We start from the raw sequence: 25,625 nt of genomic DNA, 5'->3' as shown, positions 1-25,625 counted from the left end.
CAGCCTCGGGCGGGCCTCGGGCCGCTGCGATGCTCCGGGGCCGCGGTTGCCGAGCGTGCCCGGCCGCGGGGCGCGGCGGCTCCGCGGGGCGGGCGGGCCCGGGAGGGGCGGCGCCGGGCGGGCTCTGGGCTCGGCTCGGGCCGGGCACACGGCCGGCGGCCCGGGAGGAAGCGCCGGGACTTCCTCCGGGGGAGGCCGGCCCGGGGGCGGTGCGCGCCCGCGGGGAGCGCGGCGAGGCGGCCGCACACGGCGCGGAGGAGGCGATGCGGGCCGCCTGGGTGCTGCTGCCGGCGCTGGCCGCCCTGTCCGCCTACTACGTGTACCTGCCGCTGCCGGCGCCGTGTCCGACCCCTGGAAGCTGATGCTGCTGGATGCCACCTTTCGGGCGGTGCAGCAGACGGTAAGACGGCCCCGGCACCCCGGCTCTGCGGAGGCGGGCGGACAACCCCCGCGCCGGTACCGGAGGCGGGCGGAGCGCGGGCGCGGTAACGGTGCCGGCCCGGGGCATCCGCGCAGCGGGAGCGGTCCCAGCACAGCCCTCCCGGCCCGGCCGCCCCGCGCTGCCTTGTGGCTGGAGCCGAGCGGGGCGTCCCCGAGTCGGTGACATCGCGTGTGCGGCGGGCCGGAGCTGGGGCCGGTCCCGCAGCATCGACCGGTCCGCGTGCAGGAGGAGAAGCGGACTCGGGTCCCTCTCTCGTGCTCTGGCTCCGCGGCGACAGCGGCGGCGCCGGGCGGGGCAGCCCCGGGTGTCCGTCCGTCCGTCCGTCCGGCGAGCGCCGCTCGGCACCGCCGGATGCCAGCGGTGTCCGGGGCTCCCGGCACAGCCTCGCCGCATGGCGCTCGGTCTGGTGTGCGACTTGCAGGCTCTTGGTCAGGAAAGAGGAATTAGTGGGTTTTAATCTGATCCCTTACGTACGCCTAAGGGAAACAAGACATATGAAGCTCTTTCCGTTATTAAACAGTCTTGATTCGGAGTCTTTATTACTGAAAAAAACTCTCTGAATGCTTGCTTTTTGTCACAAAGTAGTTGTCACTTAATGGTTTCTCGCTTATTTTCTGCCAGTGTTTTTATGCTGACGTGAAACAGAACAGATACGGCAAAATTTCTGATAATGGCATTAGCTGTCAAGTTTGTTTTCTTATAGGATTATCTGATCTTTCACAAGGACTGATCAGTCATGGTCAGGACTGATGTAAGGCATTATGTATATGAAAGTTGTTTGGTTTTTAATTTCAGTTGTTTTGTTTTTAGTTTCCGTTTACTGAGTTGTTTTGAAATGTGCAAAAGCTTGTGTTTTGAGCGGATGACGATCCCTTCAAAAAGGGATTAAATGAGTTAATGGACAGAGGGCTCATGAATGGACTAGGTGGGAATGTACCTGCTACGTTCTTAATGCAGTAACAGTGGATAGTGGGAAGCATGAGGCCAGTGGACCACACAGTGTCCAAACTTGTATATTCTGCCTGAATAGCTTCTCTGGTTGCCAGCTTTGGAGATAGAGGCTGGGACTAAATGGATCACTCATCTGATCCCCTGGGACATCTTATGGTCCAATTGTATAGCTGAATCAAAGCATGCCTCTAGGATGAAATGATAAAACCTGTTTGCTGTACAGGATTAAAAACCCTGATCACTTGTATACCCTCCTGTATGTCTGATAGGAAAATTATGCAATACAATAGCTTTAATTCTGCAGTAAAATCTATGGCTTGATATTCACTTCCTCCATGTTTTTAACTCAAGTAACTGAACTGCAGGTGCTCAGATTCATTGATACTTAGAGACAGAAGGGCCATGGTGCCTGCCCAGCATGCTGCCTGCAAAAACACAGTGTCATGGTTTGTCCAGGAGCACCTGCATCAAGGCCAGAAACCTCTAGCTGAAGGAGACCTATCTTTAGAAAATGGTATGACTGTAACTATATATATGTGTATTGCTGCTGCCTCAGGTACACATTCAGTTTGTTTATGTGTTATGTTGGGCATGGATGCATTCTGGTGCCTCTAGCTTGGAGGCTGAAGAGTATATCTTTTGAGATACTCTAGAGGTCATAATTCCAGCAGGAGCTGGCAGGACAAAGCCTGGTGGGTGGCAGCTGGAGCAGGCTGGCGGCCGGGCTGAGGTGCCCACATCTGTCCCACTCTCTGGGGCGGGGAAGTCTTTGTTAGGGGAACGTGGTAATTTCTTAGTTGTTTATCTCTCTGGCCTTAGGAATAAAAACTTGTACAGTGAGAAAAACTACTAAGCAAGTAACAGTTCCTGTAACATCACTTGCAAACCAAAGGGACAAGTGAGTTTTACACAGAAGCATAAAGGAGGTGAGTTGTTAGAGGTGCCCCAGTCACACAACAGGTGAGCGTTAGGGCATTCATTTCTGGAGAGAAAGAGAAGGTGCTTTCCAAATGTTCAGAAGTCTTTCTTACACTGAGGCAGCACAGCCGGGAATAAATGACTGTCATTAGGAAGGAGCTCTGTGAACTGAAGGTGGGACTGTGAAAGTTAAGCTTGCGTATTTACTTTGTTAGACAGCTTTTATGTGTGTATGTATAATAAAGTGTATGTCCTTTCCTAGAGCTCAGCTTCCTCTTTCTTTCTCTATCAGCTATTTCAAGGCCAAATGGTTTAACATTTCTCTCAGTGTGACTGTTGAACTTTCACCCACTTCTGAATGTACTTCAGCTTGCTGTTTATTACTTTGCCTTATAGATCTGATAGCAGACAGAAATACCTTTCTAATTTTAAAATCTACTTTTCCCCTATAAACATCACATGCTTCAAATGCAATTAATTGTCTTTTGCTTATTTTGGAAGAGGTTTGTCAAGACTCTGATGATTAAGTGTGACCATTTCTTGTTAGGGATAATGCATGTGTTTGCTCAGTGCATTAATAGTCACTGTGACTGAAACACAACAGGGCTGTCACTGGCTTTCAGCGTACTAATGATAAGGTTTTTACATTTGCATGTAGAGCTTTGTCCCAGTCAGCTACAAATTTCTTTACAAGCTTGGGACTGAGTCAGTGTCCTGGCTCAGTGTGAGACTCCAACAAACGTTCAAGTATAATCACATGATTTAAAAAGTGCATAATGCTTATAGGGCAGTTTCTTTAAGTAGGTTTCAAAACATACTACAGAAAGGAACTGATATTGTTATCCTAGTCTTAAACTGGGGGGGGGAACAGAGGTAGGAGGAGATGGAGTGCTTATCTGAGGTCACAAAAATTCCAGTGAAGAAGCTGAAAACTGAGATGACTTTTTAGAGGCTTGTTCCTGTGCCCTTTTTAATGCCCTGTGCTGCCCTGGAAAGAAAACAGAGAAACTGAGACTTTAATAATATTAATGAATTGATGTGAAAATGTTTACCTGAGAAAGGGAAATTTGCCCATCACCTGTCTCAAAATGGGGCATGGTAACGTTTTTACATAAAACTGTGATATAACACAATTTGAGATCAGAAATTAAAAACTTGTATGCATATCTATGTATACAGGTACATCAGAACTCAGCTTCACTGAAATTTGGGAATCCACTTAATGCTAAATATGGGATTGAGCCGTAGATTTAACCATAGTTACTGTTTCAGTGGTGTGTGTTTAAAAGTGTCTGGAGCAACATTTCGTAATTCTGCTGTAACACCAGTATCGATTACAGACGTTTTTCACTTCTCCTTTTAACCACTATCCCTTAGAGGAGGAAAGAGAGCAGCACATGTTTATTCAAGTCCTTTGAAATAAGTTATTTCTGGTCACCACTGTCAAGACACTTGCTCTTCTGGTGCATGGCAAGGAAGAAGGGACTTTTTTGGAATTGGGACAGCTGATAGCAAAGGTTTGGAAGGATAAACAGGTTGGCATAGAGGACATCAGATGGATGTATATGGAAGAAGGTAGGCAGCTGTACAGGGCAGAAAACTCATCAGCCAAGTGTTTCCCTTTGTGCTTCTTTTCCACTCATTCACTTTTGGAATAAAATCAACCATGGAATATCAACATTTAGGAGTAAAGAAAACTGCATTAGTTCTTTCTAACATTTTAATTTCTCTCTGCCCACATATTTCAGATTGTGTGACTTCTGGACAGATGTAAGTCATGGTTGTAGCCAGTGAAGTAAGTTGTTGATGGTTTTGGATGCAAGAACAGTCTTAGAATTGATTTACAGTAAAACAGGTTTTTAGTTATGGCAGGTAGGTCTCACAGCACTGGCACCTGAGCAGAAACTGAACCACACTGTAAGCCCTGTTTGCAGGAACAGGTAACTTACGTTGCTGTAAAAGCAGATGATCATGGTTGAATAGGTACATGCACAAAATCTTACATTAAAATGTAACCTAGATTTTGCTTTTAATTAATAAAGTGAAAAACAGTCTTCCTGGTTTCTTTTTAGTTCTAAAGGAAATCATACAACTAAGAGCACTTGTTTTGACAATTGTCTTTATCTAATAGTATTAAAAAGATGTGTTCATTACTGGGCAATAAGACACTTGCATTGAGAAATCATTTTGTAAAAGTACCCTTAAATGGAGTAAACTGCCCAAAATGCACACAAAACAGTCTGTTCCCCACACAGCTAAATGTGGAAATGATCCTGTTTATTTTTCACTAATCTGTTACTGACTACAGACATTGTCTTTGGCATTTTGGCCTCTAGTGTTTATAGAAGCATGTTCTTCAAAGCAATGCCAGAACTGACGATAGTCTCTGTGTCTTCTAAGGTAGGATGCTGAGTTTTGGGCAGTTCAGCCTTGCAGTTCCAGCATCATTACTCGGTTGAGTCATGAGTGAGATTTGGCTCAGTCCCAAGTAGTGCTGGAGGTAAAAAGAGCCATAGCTGTTTGCCCAGTTCCTGATCCCCTGAAGCCTGAAAGGTCAGTGCAGGACCTTGGCTCTGCCCAGCTGGGAGGGCACTGGAGGGAACAGCTGATGGCTCTGGTGTTGCCTCTGTGTGCTGCAAGCGCGACCTGTCGCAATAATTCCGTGGCTAAAAGTCAGAGCCAGGGTTAGCCAAGGAAGTCATCAGGGGACAGAGAGTCCCCTTGTGCTGAGTAGTGTTAGAGGTTGCTGGACATTAGCAACAAAAACTTTTGGTTTATTTTTTTGCAATACAGAACACATGAGAAGTATGGAATTCAAGTCCTTGAGGGAGGTGGGATTCTTCATGAAATTGCCAGCTGAGGAGCAAATAGAAGAATCCATATAATTTAGGGGCAGATATTGGTGATTAAAGGTGAAGTAATGGTCCCTCACTGGTGCAGTACTTTGTTCATTCTACCTGCTTTTTTCACAGCCCTGACTCATTTCTTCATTTACTGAAAAATTTCTCCTTCATCAATTAAATCTTTCAGTATCTGGCACCCCTTATCAAAGAATTTACCAGAAGGAAGGTGTCAGTCTTGAACAGTTCAGTCTCTAGTGAGTCCCTGCATAGTCCTTATCCTAAAATCTCAGTCATGGGAATGTCCTGGTGAAAGAGAAGGAGTTTTTGGTGTAGTGGGAAAACTTGCAGCTGTGACCCAGAGCCTGTGATGTGCCGTGCCCATGGCTGGCACAACGGTTCTGGGCCAGCTGCCCACAGGCTTTTCATCTTTATACTAGCTCCTCTTTCTTTCCTGTAGTCTCTTTATTTCCCCCTTTTCCTTATGCTTTCTCTTCCTTTCTGCTAGCTTTTAGTATTACAGCACTGTCTGCTCTCCCTTTCCACCAGAGAACGTCACTGTTTTTCTCTTCTGTTCTCTTCTACTTCCACACACACACACGGACACATAATTCCCAAATATATTTGTGTTACATTTGATAACCTGCCGCAGCCCTGCAGGTTCTAACTGGAAGGGTGGTAAAAATCACAACTAGCAGCAAAGATCAAACCAATTATTGCTCACATGAGATGAGCAGTTCCAGTTTTATACTGGATTTAAGGCAATGCAGCTGTGGACTGCTGCCAAAAGGGCTGGTCCCATCCTTTCCCCTGCTCCCTCTTTTCTGCCTTGGGGTATCAGTAAGATGATGCCATGGCTGAATTTTAGCGTTTCTCTGGCTCTGCTGGGTTTGTACTGAGCTGGTGCAGCAAGGTCATGTTCTGAGCCTTCCAGTGGCACCACAAGAAAGGTGCCAGGGAAGAACAGGCATCAGGATGGGCAGGGCTGCACTTTGAGTGGCAAGGCAGTCCTAGAGGAGAGCTGGCCAACCACATCTTCTGCCAGGAGTGTTATTACTGACTGCTAAGGTATGATATATATTTTTTTTAATATTTAGCGAGAGGAAAAGAAAAAAATTGTGAGAACTTTCGACAAGACTGGCTCTTTGCCAGCAACAAGTGCAATCCCAATGCCTTGTAAGTAACAAGCCAATAGGTTGATTAGGCAGATTGACTAACAAAGATTCTGTCTGATAAATGCTTGGCAGAAAAACCTGCCCATGTCTGATAAATAATTAGGACTGCTGCCTTTGCGCCCTGATGTAGAAAGCATCTCTTCCAGGATTACAGATTCTTGGAAAGAGTGGTCTGTTATAGGAGAAATAGGCATGAAAGAGCATGGTAGCCTGCAGATGGGTGCTCTGTGGTTTGAAGAACAGGGGAAAACACTTCTTGGTAAACACCACTAACTAGCCTTGAAAACAAAACAGTCCTGATTCCAGGGAACATGTGGTAATCTTGTCTACAAAGAATGCAAACTGAAATGGGAGAAAACAAAAACGAGATGTCTATTGCAGCACAGTCAGGCTAAATAAAATCTACAAAACCATTATTTTCTTTAGCAATATTTCTAAAACTGCTTCCCAGTGGTTACTTCCCCTGGGAGCTTCCATAGGGCACAGGGAGGATCAGACCTTTATGTGGTTACATCAGTGGCAGCCCAACAATTTGTGTGCCAAATTATTAATAGAAGTATTGCTCTTCAGATTTCAAACTAGTCCTGGGTTTTCCTGTGGGAATTTTAAGTAATGGTGGGAGAAAAACATGGGCTGAAACTCAGAGATACAAACAGCCTTGTGAATTCAGCATTTCTTCCTGCTGGGTGGATATTTTGTGTTTCTTCTCCCAGAGAAAAGACTTGCAGTATGAAGAAATGATACTCCATCCAAAAAGCGGCAAACATTTTAAAATTTGGATTCCTACCAAATCAGCTCAGCAGGGTGATGTTACCACAAGTTAAAGCAAGAAAATAAAGTAATTTTTTGTAAATTCTTGTTTTAGAAGTGTATTCCTCTCCCAGGTCACGTAACAGCCCATTGTATTTGGCGTAAATTTGGGTTGGTTTTTTTTTAATATTGAACTTGTCATTTTTCTACAGCAGTCTTCAGTGAGAGCTGTGCAGGGCCTTTTCTGTGCAGCACCTGAATGAAAGCAAATATATCAATTTTTTTAACATTCAAACTAATTAGGACAGAGAAAAAAAATTGCATGTAATTACATGTGGCAGTAGGAGACAGATCTTCTTTGACAGAGGCTGCTGAGTGCTTCAAAATTTTTCTTCTGGAGGGGTGTGTGTGCAGATTTTGTACAGCTTAAACTGGCAACTCTTTATTCTTCAGCAGGTGAATGTGGTTAGTACCTGGGTAACCCTGCTCACTCTGCGTCAGCATCTTGGATTCTTTGTAGCAGGGACTGGCAGAATTCAAACTGCAAAGTGGGCACGTCTAGAAAAGCCCTGTACAACAGGACACCTCTTGTTCCAAGTATTTGGTACTTGCACATAAAATAAAAGGGCCCAGCTGACAGCTTTCCTACTGGTAGTGTTCCTACAGGTATATGTTAAGTGCATGTGTTAAATTTACTCCCGAACTCCATTGCCTTGACTGAGAAAGTTGTACAAAAGGCTTGGCTGCTTTCTGAGCTTCATCACTAGGACAGAGATCAATTTTGCAAAAGGGGAAAGACCTCCACTACTTTTTTTTTTTAGATGGTCAGTCTGGACACTGTAGTCCCTGCGGTCCTTTGGCTGCCCTTTTGCCACCACTCGTGCGCCCTCGAGGGCATGGGAACAGGTATGCACTACAAACAGTGTGCAGGTCATGTGTGGGGAGCAGGTCATGACCATTTCAAGTGGAGAACTGCCTTGAATCCCAGTACTGTTTGCTGGGAGAAACAGGTTTCTAATCGAGTCAGGGCAAAATCTTAAAAATAAACATGAAAACAAAAGTCCTGGATAGGCAAAGGGGATAAAATCTGTCTCCTTCTACCACAAGGAGACAAAAGGATCAGATCATTCTTCAATTTCAGTCTTTTATTCACATAAAAAAGTAACACACTTGAGTCTCCGGGGTTGAAAAAAGTGTCATTAACCTACTGTTGTTCTTAGCAAGTGTTTCAGATCCTTCTCAATTCAGCAGGTAAACACAAGACCAGCCAAAAAACACCATTACATTCCTTAAAGACTATTCCTGTTTCCAAATTTCTTTGCAATCCTTGGGAACTTTTCTTAATTCAGAAGTAGAAAGACTTATGCTCTGGGGTGGAACAAGAGAAATAATCTGCGTTTTTGATACTTTTCCACCAAAAACCATTGCCTGTGTAGTATTGCCCTCTGCTGGCACCAATCTGAGGAGCTTCATAGGTCCCCTAGTGGAACACGAGGTTTGTCCCCTTCTGAGACATCTTTCAAAGGATCCGAGTACTCGTTCATGGTTGTGATCCACTAAGTGCTCATGGTTTGATTTTTTTTCTGACCACAGAAAATCTTTTATGGACAGCGTTTTGTTTTAATACAGCTTTAAAGGCATTAGAGGTCCTTGACAAAATCTTACTTTCCAGTGAATATTGTAAGAGTTGTGTAGGACCTGCCCTTTGAAGGCAGTTGCATTAAATGTCAATGTGGTAGCATATGATATGCTCTGAAGTAACAGGAATTTCTTTTCTTTTCCCCCCACTAGTGTCACCTGATTCACTATCTGAGACTCAGCCATCACTTGATAGTTCTGAATTATTTGATCTGCACCTTTGACAAGCTGAAGGATGTGTCCTCTGAAGATGTTAAAATCACGGATGCTGTTTTTGACGGTGTGGAAGTGAGAGTGTTTGAACCTCCTGCGAAGGGAGATGAAAGCCTCAAGCGCAGTGTTGTTTACATCCACGGAGGGGGCTGGGCCTTGGCAAGTGCAAGTAGGTGTCTGCCAGTAATTAAATCGGATTCCAGTCTGCTTTTCTCCCGGCAGGAAAAGCCAAAAGCTCTTTTTCCTGCCAGGAAAGACAATTTTGCTAAGATGTACCTGAATTCAGTAGTAACTATCTCCACTCTGGTGAATCAAGTCTAAGAAGAGAGGGAGAAAAGTATCATGAACACACAGCAGAAATGCACATCTTATCTGCATGTGAGCTGTAGAAGGACCAAAAAGTTAATTTTGTTACACCCTGAGAGGAAAAAATAACTTACTGGTTAAATTTCTGTGACGCCTGTGTGGGCTGCTTTGGCCAGTCCCCTGCTTTCTGAGGTAATGTGCAAAAGTCAGTCCTTGGTGATCAGGTTCCAGTGGCCACATGTAAGGAAATTACATGGGTTTGCCCCATTTTCAGAGAGTAATTAGCAGAAGAGTGAGCTGATCAACACTGCATGTAACAGCTTTGCTAATGTTTGGCTCCTAAATAACACCTACCTGGGAATACACAATGCTGAGCACAGACAGCAGGAGCATGAGGGAAACAGGTAGAGGTTGGTTCCTCTAAGGTTTGCTCCTTAGAGACTACAACCACCACTAGCTAATTACCTTGAAAATTAATGCTGTTTACTCCAGTTAACTTGGAAACCACAAATAGGATCAGAGGAAGTGAGGTACAGCTATAGGCAGTGATAAGGTAACCACTGATTTCCTTCCACATCGTACAGGAGGAAAACAGCCTTGGGGGAGAAAGGGCATGTGGTTCCTGTGGCTGCTCTGAGATCCAGATCTGACAGGAATGTTCTCCCTTTTCCTTCCCCATTCTTCCCAGGACATCCTGAAGTCCATACAGCCCTGATGCATCTACAGCTTCCTCTCCAGAAAAAGAACATTAATGGATTTTTACAAAATGATGCGAAACACAGACTGTACTGATTGCATTTGGACTCTGCATGTACAAGTCATTTAGACCATGATTTAAGTGAGATTTAGGTTCCTAAATAACTTTAAAATGTGGCCTTCACATGCCTTTGGAAATTCCAGTGTCTTTGTCCTGTAGCAGTTAAACATTTTACTCCTCTTCCCACAGAGGAATTGTGCTTTGAGATGGGTTTTCTTAGACCTACCTGAGGGATATTTGTTAACCTCCTGCCTGCATCATTTGTTCTGTAATAGTTGGCATATGACTCTTGTTGTGCAAAAAGTTTATATTAAATTGCTGCACACTGTCAGGATGATAATAGCTTGGCTGTGTCAGATGTATCCCTGAGTCTAAGGTGCAGAAATTAATGACAGAATTGCTACACCTAAATGTTTACTTCTAAGACTGGGTATTTTAGAAAGTGTTTATTGTCCTAGTATATTTTACAGTACTGGGAACCAGCAATTAAGTAACTGGAAAGGAATAAAATTAAAGATGATCAGTCCTCTGATAAATAGGATAGCTGTGATTAATCCTCCCTTAAATGAGTAGCTCAGCTGACATTAATAGGGCAACTCACTTGAATCAAAGCAATGCATGCTATAATAAAATGAACCACAGGCAGTGACTCATCCAGCAATAACTCTCTCTGGATGTTAATGCCCCCAAACCACGGGGTACCTTAGATTTTGCCCAAATGAGAGAATTGCGATAGGTGGGTGAAATGACATGTCTGAAGTCACCAAGAAACAGGTGAGGAAGGAAGCATTAGACTGCAGGATTCCAGGATTCTGAAGGCATGAATTACATTCCCTCTGCTGTAGTATGGATTTGACAACTGATCAGTTGCAGGCTGATCTCGTTTACTTTGTTTATATTTGTGTGATGGCTGTACGTTTTCTGAGAAGGCTTAGGGACAGCTTTGTGACTGTTGACTCCCATGTCCCTAACACCATGTCCTTCCCTTCCAGGAACAAGCCTTTACAACAATCTCTGCAGAATCATGGCTGAATCTCTGAACGCTGTTGTTGTCTCTGTTGAGTGAGTAATCTAAAACTGATCAAGTAGTTTTAAGGTATTAGAAATACGTAACATAGTTCTTTTAGCTTCTCCTTTGCTAGTGGCTTCTGTATAAGGCTTTAACTTGGACAGTAATTTTCTGTACCAGTCTGATACCATTATCCTTTTAAAATTGCAACAAATTGGAATGGTATCAGAAATTCATTTGGGTTTCTAATTATTTTAGAATACACTGTGGGGTCTGACAGTTCCCTGCTGCTCTCGCAATCTCCCACTGTTCCAGTCTTCTCTTTTAAGCCTTGTGCTTCCCTCAAGAGCAGAAGACTGCCAGACAACAGAGAAGCAGGGCTGCTTTTTTAACATGTTGAACAATTCCAAGGCAAACAAACCTCTTGATTAGCTAAATACATTACCTAGGTGACTCCAACGTGATTGGTACTGTTCCCATCTTTATTGTCAACTTCAGTATTTTCTTTTGCAAACCCAACCACTTGATAGAATTACTCAAGTTTCCCACCTGCAGTTCATTACATAGCAAGCTTTGGGATCTAATTGCAACTTAATTATATGGAGTTGATGGTACTCATTTAATGCTTATTATGGTGTACTTTAAAGGGCTGGGAGGGGGTTGGTTTATTTTTTTTTACTGTTTTGGTTTTTATTATTAGAAACAAGGAAAGCTACAAAAGCAGCTGTTGGTCATTCTAGACAAGCAGCAATCACAATATTGAAAAGTTCCTAATTATTCCTGTTCTGATTTATGCTGGTATCATTCTGCCTATTGCTCTGAGTTACTATTACCTCTTCTCCTTAACAATTATATCCTTTAATCAAGGTGTTTGCATTCACTTAGTCAAGTCTAATTAGATTCCTCATTGGTCTAATTGCACATCTCACTTTCACAATCTATGCACAGTCTGTTACACATTTTTGCAAGGAGTTCCCAAAGGACACTCTCAGATTCCTGTACATACAAGATACAAGTTGCTTTCTGACAGCAGGTCACAACTGGAGTTTGAAAGTTGTAATCTTAAGTTTAAAATTTATTCTGCAATATGAAACTTCTTTAGCTTACAATCTAAAGATGCTTTGAATCAGAGAACCGAATTTTGGTTTGCTCAGCTCTACTGAGAAATTGTAAAATATGTAGTTTGAAAAGCTGCAAACTTTGCTTTGTACCATAAGGCCTAGTAACAACTCTTGGATTTCAAATTATTCAGTAATACAGACTTCTCCTGCACTGTTATTTAGAAGCTGAGAAAGCCTCATGTCTGGGATTCAGCTGCTGGCTCTTCCTGGCAGACTTTGCTCTGTCTGTGCTTCCATCTCCCCACCTGCCCAAGGGGGGTATTTCTGCTCCTCTCCTTGATAAAGGAAAGGAATTGTTGAATCTGTTGCATTGGAGCAAATTGGCATTACTTTATTTCTTGGCTATTGTTCATTTCATGGCACAGAGGGATAGCAAGGTTCATTCTCTCCTGACATCAGTAAAAATTTGGGAAGCTCAGGAGTTTGGCTCAGCCAAACAGGAACGTGTTGAGCGTGTATGATTTACTCTCCCTCGTATTTGTTAAGGTGGGAATTTGGATCAAATCCAAGCAGAGTGCAATGACTCCCTTGCCAAGGGTGTTTTAACTACTGATTTTTATAACGCATGATGAAATCCTCCATTGGGAAATCCTAGGAAACTGCTGCACAGTTTTATACTATCTTGGTATTATTCATGTTTAGCAGGTTCATTTTAATTTTTCCAAATTAGAACATTAATTATAAGATTAAGTCTTACATACATATTACACACCTCCTACTTTTTTTGCAGTATTTATCCTAATGAAATACTTATTTCCAGTAAGGGCTATCTTATATCACATGAGAATCCTAAAGGAGAGGTACAATAAAGCAGAGGTAAGAACTGTTTCTCATCCCTTCTCTTTTGCAGATACAGGCTGGTGCCTGAGGTGTGCTTCCCCGAGCAGTACCACGATGCTCTTCGTGCAACAAAGCATTTCCTGCAGCCTGATGTCTTAGCTGAGTATTCAGTGGACCCCAGCCGAATTGCAATCTCTGGGGACAGTGCAGGAGGGAATTTGGCAGCTGCTGTGTGCCAGCAGGTAACATCCACTCTGTGTTGTGTATTGCACTACAGCAGCCCAGCTCAGAGAGGCTGACAGATTCTTTGTGTTGCACCATTACAAAGTGAGGTGCCATCCCTAAAAACCCCTAAAAATAACAATGGTAGGGAGCCAGAATCTGCTCATATTTCCTCTGTGAAGGGACTCAGTCACTATATGAATCACATAGGTTGTGATGTGTTATTACAGTCACAAGTTGTTATGGACGAGAGTTTAATAGCAAGTAGCTAAATTACTTTTTTTAACCCATTTTGCTGGTGAACTCCTTATTTTTCCAAGTAGGCATAATTTATTAATATGGCTTCCTATTTTTAGATAATTGTCTCTGGAAATACGCTTTTATTTCTTTCAAATACAAATAAAGGACAAAATATACAGTAAAAGGAGCTTAATTCTTCTGTTAAATTGTCTTCCTGTAGCATTTTGCAATTTTAAGGAAATTTCTTTTGTGTATCTGCAGTTTAAATGTAATCTGAATTTGATCTAGTAAAGAGTTTAAAGGAAACCCAAGGCAAGTAATAATATTTTTCACGGTTGAAGGAAATACTATTATTACTAACTTATTCCTATTGCCATAACCATTAGTGATAAGACAGCAGATACCATATCCAGACAACTAATTATCATGACAACCTTGCAGTATTGAATTAGGGTGGAAAAATTAATAAGAGACAATTACAATAAAAATTTCAATATTGAGGACTGATAAACATGATAGTACTGTGTTTTGGAAAGAGCATTCCTAATTCGACTTCCTGATGCATAATTCCTTTTAAACAAGATGAGACATGATAGGGCACTGGGTATCTTGTGTAGAAGATGAAACAAAGAGTTTGCTGACTCTTCCAGTAAGGCAGTCAGGGGGCACCAAATGTATAATTGATAGGCTCAAATCAAATGCAGCTGGCAGGGTCGAGTCAGACACAGGGAGTTGTTTCTGCACCAGGTGAGCCTTTGTTAGAAGAAACTGTGGATGCCATCAATCTGCACTGGCTGAAAAAAAACCAAACCAATTAGATCGATTCATGGAAGAAAAATGCATGAAAAGCTCTTAAAAGCAAGAGTAGCTCCTCTGATTCAGGAAATCCTTCTGTTGCCACTTGTTCAACTGGACGCTGTGTTAGAGAAATGCTGCTTTACATTTTACATGTTTTTTTCTTCTTACTCCCTTCAAAAAAAACCTTGTGTCACTGATTTCTGTTGGGAACAGGATGCTGGGTCTGCCCTAATGGCCATCTTACAAGAGGAGAAAAAGATAAAGCTGCTGATGCTTCAGACAAAACAGCCACATTACCTGTATAAGAGCAGAACTCACTCTAAAATTGTCAAAGGAACGTTTGCTTTTCTGAAGTTCCACATTGATATATGTTTATTTTCCTTGTAACCTTAATTCTGTCCTGCATTTTTCGCACAGCTTAGCAAAGAAGAGGATTTGACCGTCAGGCCGAAACTGCAGGCCTTGATTTATCCAGTCCTCCAGGCGTTCGACTTCAACACACCTTCTTACCAGCAGAACATGAACATGCCCGTGCTTCCCCGCTACGTCATGATCAACTACTGGATCGATTACTTCAACGGCAACTACGACTTGGCTCACGAGCTGCTGATCAACAACCACACCGCTCTCAACGTCGGCCGCGCTCTCTCCTTCCGGGCGCGCCTCAACTGGACGTCCCTGCTGCCTCCGTCCTTCAAAAAGAGCTACAAGCCCGTCGTGCAGACCACGGGCACGGCGGCCATCGTGGAGCAGCTGCCGGCGCTGCTGGACGTGCGGGCGGTGCCGCTGCTGGCGGACGACGCGACGCTGGCGCGGCAGCCTCGCACCTACGTGCTGACCTGCGAGAACGACGTGCTGCGCGACGACGGCGCCATGTACGCCAAGCGCCTGGAGCACGCCGGCGTGCCCGTCACCCTCGACCACTTCCACGACTGCTTCCACGGCTGCATGATCTTCACCATGTGGCCCACGGATTTCTCCGCCGGCGTGCAGACCAGGAACAGCTACATCAAGTGGCTGGATGAGAACCTCTGAAGGGAGGGTGCCGCTGGAAGGCACGGGGTGGGGGTGTGGCTCTGGTGTCTGTTCTGGCAGAAGAGCAAACAAACAAAAAGTGCACTTTTCTGAATTCTGACTTCACCATTTGGCTGCAGCTGCTGGGGGTACAGACCACTAACTGCAGCATTTTCGAGCTCCATTGGCCTTGCCTAGTAAAGTATTTTTTTCAAACCTCAATTTTTTTTTTCACCTTCTCCCAGATAACTATTGCCAAACATAAACACCTGTTGAGCAGGGAGAACAGCAGTCCTGCAGGATCCTTACCTGGCTGCAACTTTCAAGCTTTGACTCTTAATCAGGTACAAAGGCCCTGCCTTTCAAGTGATGTGAGATAAAGCCTAACACCTACATCTACTTCTGAATACGTAGAAACGTGAGCTAGTTTACAGCAGTGTTGAGCATTTGATGCCACAGTGAGAACACTCACCTTGGACAGCAGGGCCATGCATTTGAATGACAGGCATGAATTTAGGTGTTGGCTTTTTGCCACAAACGGCTCATTTAAATTTTTTAAAGTATTTTTTTAAAAAGCTCTTCTAGACAGTTAAAACTATTTTAGACGAGTCTCAGCCAAACCTGTAATTCAGCTTTGGACTTTGGTCTTTACTGCCTTTCAATTATTTATATTTAAAAAAAAAAATACAGGACTAAATATATTTTCAATAAAAAGTATGATAGCATACACACAAATAGGTAAGATAAAATATTATGTGTAGCAGCAGAATCCAGGTTTCCTATGTGAGTGACCTCCAAAGCTGACTACTTATTTGGCTAAAGAATGTGACTTCATCTGTGTTTAAAGCCTCAGTTGTACAACCTCCTTACAGAAAATACTGACCTTACTACAAATAATCTGCTGTGTGGTTTGCACTAATGTTTGTAATTAGTAGTAGAAGTTTTTGTTTATTGACTTTTCTTTTGTGCTTGTAGTTTTTATTGTATTTCCTGCTTGGTGAAAGGAGGGAAGCAAGCAAATAGAAGTGGGCTCCAATCTATACAGAAGATTTAAATCTGAGCTTTGCAGCTGAGCTTTGTCTCTCTTGTAGACTGCTCTAGGTAAGGTGATCTCACTACTGAGCAGCAAACCTGTACAATTTGAGCCAGTCTGTAAAGTTCAGACAGACAGGACAGGGGAGTGAAACCACTTTGTGACTGTCTGTTGTCCAGGCTGCTCACACCTTGCAGAAATGAAGGTGGTGTCAAAAGCCCATAGGCACAGAGGAGAGAGTGGGAGATTAAATTCATCCTCAGCTTTACCCCAGACTTCCTGTGGGACCCCAGGAGAACAATGTCATCTCCTTACACCCCACTTCTGCCAATGGAGGGAGTAATTTCCTACCTTACAAAGGAGCTGTGAAGCTGAATTCTCAGGCTTGAGTGAAGCACACGGATGTGAATGTGACTGACAGGCACTCAACAGCTCCCATGGCTTTTGACTTTCCATCCTTCTCCAAGACCTGGCTCAGAGCAGCCTGTCCCACAGCAGGGATGCTGCTGGGCTCAGGTCCTGCTGAGCAGTTTGCTCCCGTCTGTCCTGGTTCCTGTCAGGAATCCTAAGGTGAGGCTTCTTAGCCCTTGGAGATCATGACAAAGGAAATTTCATTAAAGCATTCTTTATGGCAGTATTCTGAAAAGTTCTTAAAAAAACCCATCAGGTACTGGTAGATCAAACTGCCTTCTGACATTTAAAATACATACAGAGCAGTCCACTTTCACTGGGATTTAAATTAAATAGAATGGCTTTGCTGAATCACAGCTTCCTAGAAACATCAGGTTGTTAAGGTGGTTGTGTGTATTAAGAAAAGCCATTAGAGAGACAAGGCCTGGATGTCAGCTCAGTCATGCAGGCCAAAGCTCATTCCCTGCATAGTTCACACAGAGATCACAAAGCAAAGCTTTTTCAACAGTGGCCCAGATTCTTCTTCCGTTTAGCATTTACAAAGACTGGGTAGAATTAGAGCAGCCAAGTGCTAATCTGAATCAGAAGAAACTTTGATCAAGAAACCCAGTTAACACTGCAGAAGAATTCAAACTTTTTATCTGGGTTTAAACCCTTTCCTCCTTTTCTCCATAAACACAACTTCATAGATTGTATGCTTTAAACAGACAGCAACCAAAGTTATGTCCATTCAAAAGACAAGTTACTAATCTGCTCCAGAGTCCTTTCCCTTTATATGGAAACAGCTATGTTTACCTGACTTTAAACTATGACTAAAATAGTAAAAAAAATATCACTATACTGAGTTATAAGAACAGGCTTCTTCTTGAATTTCCCACTTAAAGCCTAAACCCATGTCAGAAAAGATGTAATTTATATCTACTGTCATTAAAAGATAGTATAACTGTAGTACTGGGAAAAAAATGGTTAATATTCCTATAAATCTTACAGTAATTAAGTTTTCCTGAGAGCTTTCTGCTAAACTTTAGCTCAGCATTTGTTTATAGCTAAGTTATAGATATCTGTTATGAACCTAAAATATAATTGCTGCTAGTTTTTTTTTTAACTGAAACGAAAGGGAGAGCTGGAATATATATATAGGTATATACATATATATATATATATATTCATGGAGTCAGTTGTAAATTTCCTTCATGCACTGAAGCACATTAAAGTCTTGGCACAAGAAATGGTGGTAAGTTCATAACTGGAGTGAACGTGTTTACGAAGCTGCCAGCAGCCTGGTGTGATGCCTGAGATCACAGCACCACGTGGATGTGATGTACAGTATTAAATACTTCTGTCAAAGCATCTGGACTACTTTGATCTTGCAGCTCTATGGTTTAACACCTGATAGCTGCAGAGATACCTGAGGAATCCTACAACATGGAAAAAGAGGTCTGAGTCCCAGCTCTAAAAAGACTTTTAGTGCACAGCCGCACAAGACACTGAGCAAATTCAGTGTAAACCTTGAAGTAAGTTTTAGTCCCAGCCCAGCTTTCCTCCTCCTTTCCTCTGTTCTCCTTTGCACACAGTCCCCGTGCCCCAAATTGAAAATTTAGGGTTGTTTCCGGCTGTGTTGCTCCAAGCTTCTAGGAGCTGACCCAGGATTACAGAAAGCTGATGCCTGATAGCAAGGGATTAAAATTAATCTGTGTTGCAACACCTGGATTTGTTCATGGTTTTTCCTACATCTCCAAGCATTTCCTCAGGGTTATCTTGCACCTTCCTCCCTTGGTTATTTCACAAAGCAGTTTAGGGCACTTTGCATGTTGTAGGATCAGAGCAAGTGTTTGTAGCAATACTTCACCTGTGCATGGTAGAGTCTTCTCAGAGGAGACATCCAATAAATTTGTCTTCTTATCTTAAATCAATGGATATGGCTAGATACCTTTTGTAGGTAGCTTTTCTTCCCCTTCTACAATTAGACTTTACCTCTTGATTGCAGAAATATCATGTTCCTGATGGCCATCAAGGCATTCAGATGAAAGCTTTTAAAAGAAAAAGCAAAATCAACTTGCATAATAGAACTTATAGTCATTCTTATCCTGCCTTCCTGAACCTGAGAACTATATTAGTGGGTCCCCAGCATTTTGGCTAATATTTGCAGGAATAAATGGAGATTTTGTATCCCTAGCTGAGGACCTCTTAAAGGATGGGTGTTCAACATTTCTGGAAGCCCAGACCTCTTTCAGGAGGTTTCATGATGCATAAAAATCACAAATAAATTGGATTTCCTAACTTTCATCTAAGTAATTCCAGAACTGCATTCCCAGCCAAAGCAGAAAGGCCATTGTGAGTTTTAAGCCCTACAAACTAAATAGAAATACTTAAAAACATTATTTTGTAGTGTTTGGGCCTCTATATTTTTTAATCTCTTACCAAACTTCACTAGAAACTTTTAAAAATAAAAATATTGGAAGTAGGTAAACTTGAGTTCAACCTTTTAAGCTGCTATGATCTGTAACAAAGATGTTGTTAAAGAAAAACCAAAACCAGCTGGTTTAATGTTCTCGTATTTATGATGTTCAAAACCCCGACATACAACATACTTGATGTGAATGCATTCAATACCTTGTGCATGACTGGTTTTTGCTTTTTGTCCCAGAGCAGGGGAAAGATTTGTAAGATCTCATTACCAAGTGTGATTTGAGCTGTGCTATCAAAATGAAGAACAAATAAATAAAGTGAAATATACCTGTGGTTTGTTTTATTTTTCCCAGGACCACCGATTTTGTATTTCTGAGCATTTCCAATTTGGTTTTTGGTTGTGTGTCCATGGGCTGTGGGGGTCACCTCCTTGAACTTCATTTCTTCCAAATGAATAATGGTGACCACATCTGCTGGTGCTGAAGAGTGGACAAACCCGCAGTGGTGCTGTTGTTCTTTATCAAGATAAACAGCAGAGCTCACATTCTCCATTCTGATGTATAAACACATTTTTATGTGTCTATAGGTTGTGTGTGTGTTTGAAATTTAGTTCAGCCAGCAAAAGTCCAGGTTCCTTTTTCATTCCTACTTGCCTTCCTTTCATATTCTTTTTTTCTGACCTGTAACCCATTTTCTGCCCTTGCTCTCTCAATGCAGAGCAGCATTGCTTTTGAAATATCCGGATGTGGGGCATTTCCCATTTTGTCCAGCAGGCTCCCTTGCCTTTCACAGAACACAAAGCTTTTTACCTGCTGAAAAAATTGGTGAGGAAAAAAGCTTCAAAGGACTTACAACCCTATTTTTTAAGGCAGCAAGAGTCATACTCCTGCTTGCATTACATTGAATGCATTAAAAACAGGCTGGGCCTTAGAGAACATTTTTCTCCAGTCATGTTTTCTCAGATGTCATAAAACATCTGACTGCAGGGCTTGGCAAGGCTGGGGCAGTGCCTCCCTCAGCTGAGTGTGGCTGTGACCACATCCCATGCCTGGCTGGTCCTGGAGCTGGCTGTCCCTGTGCCCTATTTCCCACCTCCCACTCTCAGCAGGAGCAGCAGTGAGTGCCCCATGGGGCTGTGCCTGACCCAGGTGTGCCTGACACAGCTGGATCCCAAAATCCTTCTCCAGCACCCTGCCTGGCTGGGTGCTGCTCCTTGCCTCACACTTCGAAAACTCTTTGGAGCTGGGCCATGTTTTATTTTGTTCATCCTCAGGGGAGACACACGTTTTTCCCTTGTTCTTACATCCAGTTTTTCTGGCACTAACCCAATGGCATTTCTTTCTTTTATAAATGTCTAAAAAGCTGACAGCACATCATTACTATAAGACTAAATTTACCCCAATGTACATCTAGTATTTTTTCCAAATTATTTTTCTACAGCACTTTAAAGGGTTTATCAACTATTCAGCAGGAAGACAGGCAAAAGAAAATCAAAAAAAGAAACCTTGAAATGGCTCCTTTAAAGCTGCTTTTACAGAAAGCTGTATTTTAAATATATTTTAAATATATTTTAAACTATATTTTAAATAACTTTTTCTGACTTTATAAAATGTAGGGAACACTAAATACTTCCATTACAACAACTGTTCATTTCTGAAGCAAAATCTCAGCAAACCCCAGCACTTCCCATCATAAGACAGTCTGGGGTATAGGAGAGCCAGAGTTTGTTAAACAAGAGAGTAAGTTTTGTATTAAGAGACCTAAATCAGCAATAATAATTGGTGTTATAGAAAATTCCCTCTCCCTCCAACACTGTGCCAGTGTCAGGACAGGTGCAGTACACTCAGTGCCACTGAGAGCTGGGATTCAGGGTGTGGTGGAGAAATAAAGGGAATAAAGGGAATTAACCTAGTAATGTCGTGACAATCCAACTCCAGTCTGAGGTTTTTAATTAAAAGACAATAATTTGCAGTATAGCCAGCAGAGGGAGCGTTTAAAGCAAAGCCTGGTGCAGCAGTTTCTGAAATCACACTGTCGAACTGGAAGTGTTATTGTGGGAACTGCACCAGAACGTTTGGGGCAGCCCAGCCGTGACTTGTGAGTTCATGCATGGACAAGGCAGGAAAGTCGTGCCAATGGGGAATTACTCAGATAAAAAAAAAAAACAAAAAAAACCAAACAACCTAACTAACAAGCACCTCATAATCATTCCTTGCCAGGGATATCCCATCCCTGGAAGTGTCCAAGGCCAGGTTGGACACGGCTTTGAGAAACCTGGTCTAGTGGAAGGTGTCCGTGCCCATGGCAGGGGGTGGGAAGAGATGAGCTTTAACGTCCCTTCCAACCCAGACGTTGTGTGGTTCCTCAGCATGAATCATTCAGCCCTTGGCACACTGTAAGGGTGTTTTTCAGGTGATCTGGCTGTTAGTTCAGGTCCTGGGACCTGGCTGGGGTGTGGGCAGTGCCCCAGGTTTGCTGTAGCTGCCTGTGCACGTCTCCAGTCTGCCGAGTCAGAAGGGCGAGGGAGGGCACCCAGGGGAAATCTGCTGCTCTGTGCCCAGGGCAGGGTGCATGCTCATGAACCAGCTGCTTAGTTCAGGTCCTGTGTGATCTGCTAAAACACCAGGTGATTAATCAGAGATCACGTGGACAGGACATCTGGAGTGCAAGGAGTCTCTTTGGATGCAGACACAGATTTAATTGGGTGTTGGCCAACTCCACAGAAGGATTATGAACAATCCAAGACAGGGGTACAAATGCGAGAAAGGCCTATGGAATCACATGTCTCACCATGAGTGAAATGGTGAAGCTGGTGAAACAGAAGCTTTTAGCCTGAGCCAATGTATATTTTTAAGCACACTCTCAGAAACTACTTGCTATAAATTTTACTTCTGCATATGTATATATACACATACACATATACACATAAATTGACATCATACAAACCGAGAACCACTTCATTAAGGACTGTAGGCTGGCTCTAGATTTATAATGGTCCTTTTAGTCAGGCTAAAATGATAGAATGATGATATTGGCATAAATTTGGGCTCAGGCCTTTTATTTTCATAAGTGTCATCATCTTGATCTCTTAGGCTGGTGATCTTCTCACCTGACTGAGGTTCCAAGGGAATGTCGGAGTTTAAGCAAGATCTGAACATCTCCTGACCTGTCACCTTGAGGCAGATTCATAGACTTACTTCATCAGCCACTCTGCAATCCCTTTGGGCCTTCACTGCAAAATGCAAATCCCAATTCTGACTGACTCTTCAGTGTCACTTTGAAATGCAACTTTAGCTTGAGTAGTGTTTATTTTTATGGTGTCACCTCTCCTGCTCTGCCCAGACCAGTATCTCCTGAGCTGTAAAAAGCCGTTTGCTGTTTGCATGTTAACGCAGCAGAGCCAACACGGCTGGGTGCTCTTCCTCCTAAAGCTTCCTCAACGGGCTTGTTTGCTAACCTGCACTGGGTTAAGGGCAGCAGGGTTAACTTAGCACCTCTTTGTCCCCGCTGACAGGAGTCACCACACAGTTCTTGCAAACATCCAAGCAACTCGCCTTGACCCAGACTCAGTTCCCAAAGCTGGAGCTGGGAGCAAAACCAACTATCTTTCCCCTTCCAAGTCAATCAGGGCACAGGAATCATTAAGAGCTAATCTGTGCCAGGATCCATAATGAAATTCTGAAGTCATTTATTTTCCAGATAAATAACAAGTTAAAGCAGAAGATGATTTTCCTGTTAATACTTCATCCTTTCCCAAAGGGCTGTCTCAGGAGCCAGGGGATTTTCACTGCGTGGGAAGGAGGGCATCAGACTTGGGGAGAGGAGAGTTTAAAAAGCAACCAAGCCAGCAAGGATTGATGATCAGCTGCGTTTAACTTTTGTGCCTCCACTAGGCCTGGGAGCAGGAGCTCTCCCATGGGCAGAGCCAGCCCCAGCAGGGCAGAGGGGGCTGTTTGCTCCAGGTGGGGCAGGGGAATTCCACCCCTTCTGTCACTGCTGCCCTAGCACCTGGACATGGGCCAGCTCTTCATAAACTGGCAAAGCAAAACAATGGAGTCGTTTCCTCGTTTAGGCTTGAAGGAAGAGATTGTGAATTTAACAAAAAGAGCTGTTTTGGCAGCCTAGGGAGCCCCTTTTCTGCTCCCGAAGGGAGCTGGAGCAGCCAGAGGCTGGGATTCACTAGCCCAGGGCTCGGCCACAGGGGTTGCACGCAATCCATGCGATTTCTGTCTCCTGTGCAAGGCACTGCAGAATGCACCAGTTCACCACAGTGTCAGCAGTGTTTATTCAGGCAAGGATTTTAGGACACAAACACACCAGCAGCCAGTGGGCTGGCACCAGGACTGGCACTTGCCCTAACTGAGGAAGTTTGCTCTTTTCTTCCTTGACAATGTTCCTACAGCACCAAGCTGCTGCAGGCTGGGGAGCATGGAGAGTCCTCCAAAAATATTACACTCCTCACAGCTGAGCAGACTTAGCTATTCAGTGAGGAACAAATTAGATGACATATTGTCATTTTAGGACCTTAACTACAGTCTGCTGAATCCAACAGAGAGACTGACATTGTCCTGAGGAGCTCTGGGCCCACAGCTGACAGAGACAGAGCCCCAAGAGCCCAGCAGCAGGAGCTGCTGCCCCAGCCAGAAGGATCTGTGAGCATCTCTCAGCTGTGTCAGTGAGGTTTGAATAGGGACACAACTAACTCAGATTAGAAAATTTTGCCCACATTATTTGTAGCTGCTTCATCTAATGTGCTGGTAAAGGAACCTCTGACACCAGAGCAAGGAGAGCAGTGACTGGAACTAACAAAATAAAATGGGATTTTATTGTATTTTTCAGCATAGGCGAACTGCAACACAGGTAGGTAAGGTCAAAACTTTTAGAGCCGGTGCTTTCCACAATGTCAATAAAATACTGAGCCAAGGAAAGAAAAACACTGCTGCTTATCTGCTCCACCCCTCCACTCAGCTTGTTTCCCTTTCCCTGAAATGTTTGAAAATAAATGAGCCAGTGTGGTTTCAGTAGAGTGCTTTGAATATTAAACAATCTGCTGCTCGTAGCTCATAAGGAAGGAGGCTGGCCAAAAAGCCCTGCCTGTTTACTGACTCAGCCATGCCCTCCTGGAGCCGGGAGGTTGCAGCACTCAACAGAAATCTTGGGAAATGCTGGGATCTTGTGCGAATCAGGACAGTTCTGCCCTTTAGCAAAACCTTCTTGGGGGTATCCAGACCTGGCCAGCCAAAACCAAACCCCTTACAACTGAGGAAAAGAGTACGTTAATGGGCTTTGAAGTGTCCCATGGATCTGAAGTTTTGTTTGCCCTGGGTGTAGAGAGTTTCATTTCTCTTTTCTCTCTGGTCTCCCTTGAGCAGTAATCATTAAAGGAAACAAGTCCAGCTGGGCAAGGTTGCCTGGTTTACACACTCTTTTACAGCCTTTATCAGGACTAACAAGAAATGATAAAATGTTGCAAAACAGCACACAGCCAGAGGTATCTTGCTCCTGGCACTACCATTCTTAAAAATACTGCTCTTCCACTAAATGCCTGTAATTTCAGCTTTTTGCTATAGTTGGGATTTAATGTCTCAAGTATTTAGCATGTTTGCATGCAGCACAGCATGCAGGGCTGGAAATGCTGGCCCTGGGTAAGGAAAAAGTCACTTTTTCCCAGCCTGGTCTGTTTTAACTCTGCACAGGTGCCAGCCTGTCTGTGTTGATCCCATCACTGCAGATGCAGACATGTCACCACTCAGTTGGACTTGTGAAGGTTTGTCTTTCTTTCTCACCCTTTTATTTCTCCTGCCCCTGGTTCTCTAGACATTTGTTTTCTTTAGAATTACTTTCTTGGTGGCAGCCACGGGTAGAGAGGAGGTTTAAACTGAGGGATTTCTGTGAGGTCTTTTCAATAAAGTCTTCTTGCAATGGTGTGTTTCTACTAGAGGTTAAGAGGTATATTTTTTAAGTGTTCTGTGAGCTATTTATATGACCAATAATATATTCTCACCATAAAGAAGGCAATAAAGCTCAGTGGATTGAGAGGCACTAGCATTAGGCATTCTTGCATTCTCAGTTTCACTGATAAGGCAAATAACCTGGGTTTGCACTGGTTTAACAACATTTTAGGTTTTCTTATCTTATCAGGAACTTTTTTGCCCCAAAATATTTTCACAGGGAAAAGAACTACAGAAATTTCAGTGCTGTGCTCAGCAGCAGTGCTTTCCAACTTGCTGCAGCTACTTTGTGTGTAAGAATTTTGCTTTTCTTTGATCACGTATTTTAATCTGGGAGTGAAGATTGAAGGACATTTGCACTCTCAGTACCTAAGTTTGCTCCTTGCAGGATATCACCAGCATGGCTCTCAAGCCCGTGCTCCCTGCCAAAGTGTGTAGGGAGGAAGGGTTTGCCCAGATCCCATCTGAGCTGCCTCTCTCTGCTTTTCAGCACAGACCAACTCTGTTTATGTAAAAATGTGTGTTTACATAATAATTTGAGTTTACACGCAAATATTTTCCCTGGTGCAGCAAGCCAAACATGTTACCTAACAACATTGTCCAGCTATCTGCAAATAATTTGCAGCCTGAATAATATTTGCTCAATT

The 25,625-nt window shown here is 43.3% G+C and overlaps 1 protein-coding gene across 1 annotated transcript; it reads left to right on the top strand.

Moving 5' to 3' along the window:
- The first annotated feature begins 204 nt into the window (after nucleotides 1–204).
- Nucleotides 205–19,354, top strand: NCEH1 (neutral cholesterol ester hydrolase 1). Its single transcript, XM_039556870.1, is given in 6 exon segments — nucleotides 205–336; nucleotides 339–400; nucleotides 8,868–9,096; nucleotides 10,983–11,052; nucleotides 12,971–13,142; nucleotides 14,578–19,354. Coding segments are annotated over 6 exon segments (1,224 nt in total). The 5' UTR covers nucleotides 205–263; the 3' UTR covers nucleotides 15,196–19,354.
- Nucleotides 19,355–25,625: the final 6,271 nt, after the last annotated feature.

Source organism: Corvus cornix, chromosome 9 (assembly GCF_000738735.6).
Source record: "Corvus cornix cornix isolate S_Up_H32 chromosome 9, ASM73873v5, whole genome shotgun sequence".
NCBI classification, from domain to species: Eukaryota; Metazoa; Chordata; class Aves; order Passeriformes; family Corvidae; genus Corvus; species Corvus cornix.
This window is presented reverse-complemented; position numbering and strand designations above follow the sequence as displayed.